Raw genomic sequence first — 9281 nt, forward strand, 5'->3', positions numbered from 1 at the left:
CCAACATCACTTTATTTAATTATTCATCACTCACTTTTTTTTTTAAGAAAAAAAAAATCAAAATTTAGTGATGTTGCAAGTACTTTTACATTTTACACTTGTCTCAATCGAAAAATTACATCGTTCATCCACTCACACCAATACTTTTTTTTACCCAATTACAATTCGTTCCCCCAAACTTATTTCTAAGCTTATGGCATAATTCACAGGACAGGGAAAAATAATAATTGGTACATATTTGGCTTAATGAAGTGGTTATACAATCAATCAGACAAGTTAAGGCACAAATAGGCAAACTAAGGATAATAGTGATAAGGGTAAGCTTGAAAGGCCCAAACGTTCTAAAAGAATGCCTAAATCATATTCCAAAACACATGTCATCAATGATTTCGTCTCAAAAGGCAAGCAATGCAAGTTCTATCCTTTTCATCAATTCATACCTCAAACCCAAGTAACACATGTATAGCAAAATCCACTTATTCACATTTGCAACATATACTAAAATTTCCAAAAGGCGTCAAAATTAATCCAAAGAGTGATCAAATCAAGCACACGGTTAAACACAATTTCCATTTGACAAGTGACAACAACGACATTTATACGTATCATCGGCTTAACTTTTGACACACACAACAACGAAGATAACAAAAGTAAACAACAATTTTTTTTACTAAACTAAAACAGGAAAGTAAGTCCCTCCCCCAAACTTTATTTCACATTGTCCCCAATGTGAACATGACAACCGAAAAGAGAGAAACTTACCTGACAACCCCTCAAAATGGGTTAGGTGGCGGTGGTTGATCATAAGGAGTGAAACGTGGTGGTAGGGCAAAGTAATTCTCATCTTCTTCATCCAAAGACCACTGAGATACCAAATTATTCAGCTGCTGAATATGGTTCGCATCATAAGCACTCCGCTGCCCCATATAAGTTTGCATATGCATGTTTTGCTGAATAAGGTAATTCAACTGAGCATGAGTGTACTGCATAGCAGGATCCATGTGACCACCTAAAACTTCGGGCTCGTCCTCACCATCATCGGTCCTTTGTCGGCTGCAACCTCTCCCTCTTGGAACTTGCGGGGCATCATAGGGATGCGACGGAATGAGGCGATTCACCATGGCCAACCCGACTGGCTTTTACAGAGGCACCTTCATGTCAGATAAGTATTGAGGTGCGCCATACGTAACACATATTTCAGTAATGAAATTTCCATGTCCCAACCCGCCAGTAGTGGTACCCTGAATTATATGATTGATACTTTCCTGAATATACCTCCCAATGTTTAGGTTGTACCCTTTTAAAATAGCATATGTCACCTTGAGCCAGTCAATAGGGATGCTAGACAGATGATTGTTGGGAATCAATCGGGCACTCACAAAATAGCACCAAACACGAGCCACTTGGTTAAGTTCACAGCGATACATACAATTTGGCTCACCATCCTTCAAATGAATTCTTGCTCCAGGAAAACCCAATGTTTCCGCAATGTCAACATAATCTAGATTATCGGCCCCCAGTACCCGCAGCTCTTCTTCTTCCATGGGAAAGTCAGGTACCTCATACAACTGATTAAATGCTGCAAGAGTAACTGGTATCTTCTTGCCCCGCACCATGACAACATTATTTTCTCTTTCTGGCCAATTAGCAAGGAATTCATATGTCATCGTGTGATTAGCCTTGCCATTACAGTCAACAAATTGGTCCCACTGTCGTCGAGCAATCTCAGCTCGAATAGGCTCATACAGTGGCTGGTTTTCCAGGGGTTCTGAACTAAATTCCATACCTGTTTCTTCAAGAATAGGTTTTCTTGACAACACCACAAACCGTTCTTGAGCCTCTTTGCTCACAAATCTTGAGGTGTCATAATCCGCCCTTGTGGAGACACGAGGAGGGCGAGACGATGAAGCGCCTGAAGCATTTACAGGACCTTTCTTTGGACCCATTGAGTAAAATAACTCCCAAAATACAAACTTGTAGGATCACTAGAATTTTTGGCAGCACCTCCCCTTGTTTTTAGCACTTCCCAAAATCAGAAAATTTCTTCACAAACCACAATTCTCCAATCCAATTTTTCATAATATCAATAATATCCAAAATGCACCACTTAATCCATAATAAAACCCAATTAACACTAGATTTTCCAATAACCAAAGGAGTCTCATTAAATTGAAAAGATGAGAGGCAAGATCATTTACATTAATGAGAAACTCATTGATAATCCACCATTGTTGTCCAAAGCTTGGAGAAATGAAAAAAATTGAGGAAGAGAATGGGATTTTCGGATTAGGGTTAAAATGAGTGGGCAAAATGGTATTCTTGAGGAAATTAGGTGAAAAGAAACAAAGAAAATGACGGGGGAAGTGATTTTTATGGAATGGGATGAAGAAATTATGAAAAATGAGTGAAATATTGGTGGTTATGGTGGTTGTAGGGTGATTTGGGCGGAGGAGAGGCGGAGAAGATGATGAGAGGCGGATGGGATATTTTGGCGGGTTAAAAAAAAGTAGGGCAATTTTTTAGGTTATAAGTGGTGGCCCGTGTTAACGCTGCGGCACTAATGCATATTTGTGCTCCAGGAGTCGCGGCGCAGGAACAGGGGCCGCAGAGCTAATCCTGCTTCAATTTTTTGTTGTTCTCTGTCAATAACCTCGCCACGGCGCTAATGCCCTAAGCACCGCGGCACCAAAAACTGTGCCGCGGCCCTAATTGATAGAAAAAATTTCTTCTTTTCACTCTTTTCTCCTTTTTTTTTATTTACACAGAATACAATAAAAATAAGAAATAAAAACACTTAAAAATACTAATTGTTCCAAACCAAAGATTAAAATGCAAAACAAAATACAATTTGGGATGCCTCCCAATGGCGCTGTCATTAACGTCATATAGCCAGACGCTGGTTTCCTCTTTACTGTGGCGCCAAGAGGATGGCGGACTTGGCTTGATCAAACTGACCACCCAAGTAGAGCTTCAACCGCTGACCATTTACTTTAAACTTGCCAGTCTTTTCACTTGTTACTTCGACGGAGCCATAAGGAAACACTTGTAATACTGTGAAAGGACCAGACCATCTTGATTTCAGCTTGCCCGGAAAAAGATTCAATCTTGAATTAAAGAGTAATACCTGTTGACCTGGTTGAAATTCCTTCCTGACAAGGTTCTGGTCATGCCACTTCTTAGTCCTCTCCTTGTAAATCTTGGCGTTCTCATAGACTTCGTTTCTAAACTCCTCCAACTCATTCAATTGCAAAAGCCTCTTCTCACCAGCTGTTACCAAATCCATGTTCAAGGTCTTCATGGCCCAAAATGCTCTATGCTCAAGTTCCATTGGAAGATGACACGCTTTCCCAAAGACCAACCTATATGGTGACATACCAATAGGTGTTTTGAAAGATGTTCTGTATGCCCACAAGGCATCATCGAGCTTCTTAGACCAGTCTTTCCTTAAACGTTGTACAGTCTTCTCCAAGATTAACTTAATTTCCCGGTTGGAAATCTCAGCTTGTCCATTACTCTGCGGGTGATAAGGTAATGTTTTTCTATGTCTAACTCCATATCTCGCAAGTAACACTTCAAATTGCTTGTTACAAAAATGACTTCCTTCATCACTAATAATAGCTCTAGGAGTACCAAACTGGGTAAAAATGTAATTTTGGAGAAAAGTGAGAACTGTTTTACCGTCATTAGCATGAGTTGCAGCTGCTTCCACCCACTTAGAAACGTAGTCCATAGCTAGCAAAATAAACAGATTGTTGTACGATGACGGAAAAAGACCCATGAAGTCAATACCCCACACATCAAACAGTTCCACTTCTAAAATACCAGTCAAAGGCATCTCGTTCCTTCTTGAAATATTACCAGTCCTCTAACAACGATCACATGCCTTGACAAACTCATGAGCATCCTTAAAGAGAGTTGGCCAAAAGAAACCACTTTGGAGAACCTTTACAGCAGTCCTTGTCTCACCAAAGTGACCTCCACACTGCAAACTATGACAATGATTCAGGATAGAGTACATCTCCTCTTCAGGCACACATCTTCTGATTATCTGATCGGTGCAGTGCTTGTAGAGGATTGGCTCTTCCCAATAATAGTGCTTTACCTCAGAAAATAATTTCTTCAATTGTTGTCTTGTCATGTCAGGAGGTGTGATGTTTGCAGCTAGAAAGTTGACATAATCAGCAAACCATGGGACCATCAAACTTTCCTTTAAAGCAAACAACTGCTCATCAGGGAACTCATCATTTATCTGGACTTCCTTCATATTCTGACTCTCTTCTAACTCCAGTCTTGACAAATGATCTGCTACTAGGTTCTCGGTACCTTTCTTGTCTCTGATTTCCATATCAAACTCCTGGAGGAAAATGACCCATAGGATTAGTCTTGGCTTGGCATCCTTCTTGGTCATAAGGTATTTGATCGTTGAATGGTCTGTGTACACAATAACCTTATTCCCGATTAAATATGGCCTGAACTTGTCACAAGCGAAGACTATGGCCAACATCTCCTTTTCAGTAGTAGCATAGTTCAACTGAGCATCATTCAAGGTCCTACTAGCATAGTAGATGGTGCAAAAAACCTTGTCAACTCATTGACCCAACACGGCTCCGACAGCATAATCACTTGCATCACACATCAACTCGAACGGAAGCTCCCAATTCGGTGCAATGATTATAGGTGCCGAAATCAATTTTTCCTTAAGAGTTTGAAAAGCCTCCATACACTCCTTTCCAAACTCGAAGGGCACTCCATTAGCAAGCAAATTAGACAATGGCTTGGAGATCTTTGAGAAATTCTTTATAAACTGTCTGTAGAAACCGGCATGACCCAAAAAGCTACGAATCCCCTTTATCGAAACTGGAGGGGGAAAATTCTCAATAGTAGACACCTTGGCTTTGTCTACCTCAATGCTTTCCTGTGAGATCTTGTGTCCCAAAACAATCCCCTCTTTAACCATGAAATGGCACTTCTCCCAATTAAGCACCAAATTGGATTCTTCACATCGAATCAATACCAGCTCCAAGTTCCTCAAGCAATGGTCAAATGACGAGCCAAACACTGAGAAATCATCCATGAAAATTTCTATACAATTCTCAACCAAGTCAGAAAAAATAGCCATCATAAACCGTTGGAAAGTTGCTGGTGTGTTACATAGCCCAAATGGCATTCTTCGGAAAGCAAATGTGCCATTAGGACATGTAAATGTCATTTTCTCTTGGTCCTCTGGTGCAATGACTATTTGATGATACCCGAAGTAACCATCCAAAAAACAATAATACTCCTGACCCACCAATCTTTCTAACATCTGATCAATGAATGGAAGGGGAAAATGGTCTTTCCTTGTTGCCTTGTTGAGCTTGCGGTAGTCAATGCATATTCTCCAACCAGTAACAGTTCTTGTTGGAATTAACTCGTTCTTTTCATTCTTCACTACCGTCATTCCCCTCTTTTTAGGTACTACCTGAACCGGACTCACCCACTTACTGTCAGAAATTGGGTAAGCCACCCCTGCATCTAACCACTTCACCACTTCCTTTCTCACAATTTCCTTCATTGGCGGATTGAGTCTTCTTTGGGCATCTATGGTTGGTTTGACTCCATCCTCCATTAAAATCTGGTGCATAACAGTAGAGGGGCTGATCCCCTTGATGTCTACCAAAGTCCACCCAATGGCCTTCATGTGCACTCTCAAAATTCTCAACAATTTTTCAGTCTCCACATTAGAAAGTGAAGCCGAAACTATAATCGGAAGCGTCTTGTTTTCACCCAAAAACTCATACCTCAGATGGTCAGGAAGCACCTTTAGTTCTAACTCCGGGGGCTTTTCAATTGAGGGCAATGACCTTTTTGGCACTGCCCCAAGCTCTTCAAAGTATTTCCTCTTCAATGGCCCATAAGAATTAAGCCATTTTGCGTACTCCATAGCTTCCTTTCCATCTTGATCACTAACCTCATCTTCAACCAAGCTCAACTCAAGAGGATCATTTATGAGTTTTCTCTCTTCCACTAAGTTACCCATTACATCAATCGAAACGCAATTGTCACTAGCTTCAGGATAAGTCATGGCCTTGAGCACATTGAATACAACTTCTTCCCCTTGCACTCTCAACTTCAACTCACCCTTCTGACACATCTATAAGTGCTTGGCCTGTTGCCAAGAAGGGCCTCCCAAGGATAATGGGAACATTGCTATCCTCTTCCATATCAAGAACTATGAAATTGGCAGGAAAAATAAACTTGTCCACTTTGACAAGGACATCTTCAATTACCCATCTTGGATGTGCCAACGAACGATTAGCTAGTTGCAAAGTTACAGTTATGGGCTTGGCTTCTCCAAGTTGCAATCTCTTGAAAACTGACAATGGCATCAGGTTGATACTAGCCCCCAAATCACAAAGAGCATTTATTCCCTCAATTCTCCCAATAGTGCACGGTATTGTGAAACTCCCAGGATCTCTCAGTTTAGGAGGGAGCTTCTTTTGCAGTATAGCACTACACTCTTCCGTCAATGCCACAGTTTCAAAGTCCTCCATCTTCCTCTTCTTGGACAAGATGTCCTTCATGAACTTGACATAGCTCGGCATTTGCTCTAAGGCCTTCGCAAATGGAATGTTGATGTGCAGTTTCTTGAATAATTCCAGGAAATTAGTAAACTGCTTGTCCATGTTGTTCTTACGGAGCCTTTAGGGGTAGGGAATCTTTATGTGATGCTCAATACTAATTGGTGGCGAAGCTTCTTTTGTTGGTATACCTTCAGTAGCCTTGTTCTCACTGTGCTTCTTTTCCTCTTGTGCTGGTGCTTGTTGATCCTGATCCACTTCTTCAACTGGCTGCTTCTCACTTGGTCCCTCATAATTCTTCCCACTTCTTAACGTTATTGCCTTGCAATTATCTTTCAGATTGACTTCAGTGGTGCTAGGCAAGTTACCTTGGGCACGATTAGCCATGGGAGTAGCCAATTATCCCATTTGGGTCTCCAGATTTCTAATAGAATACCGAGTTTCAGCCATGAATTGGTTTAACACATCTGACTGAGCATTAGAATTTCCACCAAAATTTTGTTGTTGTTGATGATGAGTGGGCGGTTGAGGTTGTTGCTGCTGCCTAAATCTCGGCTGAAAGAACCCCTGTGGCTGTTGTTGGGATGACTGTTGTTGGTTTGAAGATTGGCCTTGCTGATCATTCTTCCAAGAAAAATTGGGATGATTCCTCCACCCTTGGTTGAAGGAATTGGAATAAGGGTTATTGTTGCTCTGTCGAGGAAAATTCTCAATAGCTTGAGCTTGCTCCATATGCATATTGTTTACAGCAGCATACTGACACTGTTCATAGGCATGAGGGCCCCAACATACTTCACACAGAGTCTGGGCCTGTTGCACTGGAGCTGTTATTATATTGCCTTGCAATTGCTTAGTCAAGGCCTCAACTTGAGCATTCAACTTCGAAATTGCATCCACTTCATACAGACCGGCCACTTTCCTTGAAGAGCTTCTTTCACTTGGCCACTGCTGATTATTCATGGCCATTTCCTCCAACAAGTCATATGCCTCATTGGCGCTCTTTCTCATAAACGCACCACCAGCTGTTGCATCAATGAGTGTGCGAGTAGTACCACACAACCCATTATAAAAATTATGGACTAGCATCCATTTCTCTATTCCGTGATGCGGGCACTTTCCTATCAAATCTTTGAATCTCTCCCAAGCTTCATAAAGAGACTCATTATCCAACTGATGAAAATTACTAATCTCTCCTCTCAACTTAGCTCCTTTAGCTGGAGGGAAGAACTTGGAGAGGAACTTCAGTGCTAGATCATCCCATGTATTGATTGAGTTAGGTGGCAAAGATACCAACCAACTCTTAGCTCGCTCCCTCAGAGAAAATGGGAATAATCTAAGTCTGATAGCATCATCACTAACTCCATTCATCTTAAATGTCTGACAGAGCTCCATGAAGTTAGAGAGATGCATGTTTGGGTCTTCAGTGGGTAGTCCCCCAAACGGGACTGTGGATTGAACCATCTGAAGTATGGCTGGCTTTATCTCAAAATTGTTTGCATCTAAGGCAGGTGGTCTTATACAAGACTGGACCCCCGTCATTGTTGGCAACACATAGTCCCTCAGGCTACGGTCAGGTGGGTTATGACCATTAGCTTGGTCTTCTACGTCACCCCCATTATTACCGTTGTTGGCCATAACTTCCTCTTGTTCAATCCTTTGTACAACTCTTTCCAACCTTTTGTTTCTTCTATTTTGTCGGCAAGTCTTCTCTATCTCAGGATCAACAAGCACTCTTGCAGCTGGTCCATGACGTCGCATAAACCAATGGTACCTGAGATGAGATAAGAAGAATTGGACACGAACAAGTTAGAAAAAAGTGAAAAGAAAACCAAATTAGAATTTAATCCAATTAACGTAATATCAACTAAACAATTCCCCGGCAACGACGCCAAAAACTTGTTGCGAATTTTATTACACGCAAGTGCACGTATCATACAAGTAGTAACTCACACAGGTGAGGTCGAACCCAAGGGAATTGCAGCTAAGTACTAACCAAATTGGATTTATATTTCTATTTGGCAACAATAAAATTTGGTTTAAAAATAATAATGCAGAAAACACAACAAGTAAAACAACAAATAAAAAGGGTTTAACAATGGATGTGAAATTAGGAATATGATTTCAATTGCTTTGATTACCCAATTGTTAATACTAGTCAACTATTCTTCTTCCTCCAATGAGATGACAGATTGTAAAATCACCTAAACTCTTTTCAGATCATGAAGATACTAAATTGCATGTCAACTACTGCATCTCTGAGATAGTACAACAAACAATTCGCATTAAGCAATAATCTAAAAGTCACATAAGCTATGCGAATACTTTCGTTTCACATCAAAACCTATGTTTATTCATTTAGAGCATTCCTAATATTCACTTTTCAGATTTCATGTTAGGATCATGAATCATGCTTAAGGTGATCAATCTGAAACATGTATTAAGCACAAAGATGAACAAATCACATAAACAAGGAAGAAAGAACAATCAAATAGCATTAATCCATGGAATAATCTCAGTCAATATCCATCAAATCCCTAAATATGAGTTTAGCTCATAATCTCAGTATTCATATCCATAATCAAACTAAACATAAACAATAACATAGGAAATTAAAGAAAAGAAAATGAAACTAGATTGGGAATTGTCACAGATCGCCCACGCTCATTCCACGCTTCTTCTTCTTCTTCTTTTTCGACCTTCTTTCTGTCTCTCCTTTCAAAA

At 40.5% G+C, this 9281-nt stretch overlaps 1 protein-coding gene and 1 non-coding gene across 2 annotated transcripts; one reads left to right on the plus strand and one right to left on the minus strand.

Annotated features, from left to right (window-relative positions):
- Window positions 1-6116: 6116 nt before the first annotated feature.
- LOC133799436 (uncharacterized) lies at window positions 6117-6665 on the minus strand. The gene has a single exon (XM_062237452.1). The coding sequence runs from the start codon at window positions 6663-6665 to the stop codon at window positions 6117-6119; it is 549 nt and encodes a 182-aa protein (XP_062093436.1).
- A 991-nt stretch (window positions 6666-7656) lies between these two features.
- Window positions 7657-7763, plus strand: LOC133802828 (small nucleolar RNA R71). Its single transcript, XR_009877574.1, has one exon. It is a non-coding gene; the product is annotated as a small nucleolar RNA R71 (small nucleolar RNA).
- Window positions 7764-9281: the final 1518 nt, after the last annotated feature.

The sequence above is a fragment of the Humulus lupulus genome, chromosome 9 (genome assembly GCF_963169125.1).
Source record: "Humulus lupulus chromosome 9, drHumLupu1.1, whole genome shotgun sequence".
NCBI classification, from domain to species: Eukaryota; Viridiplantae; Streptophyta; class Magnoliopsida; order Rosales; family Cannabaceae; genus Humulus; species Humulus lupulus.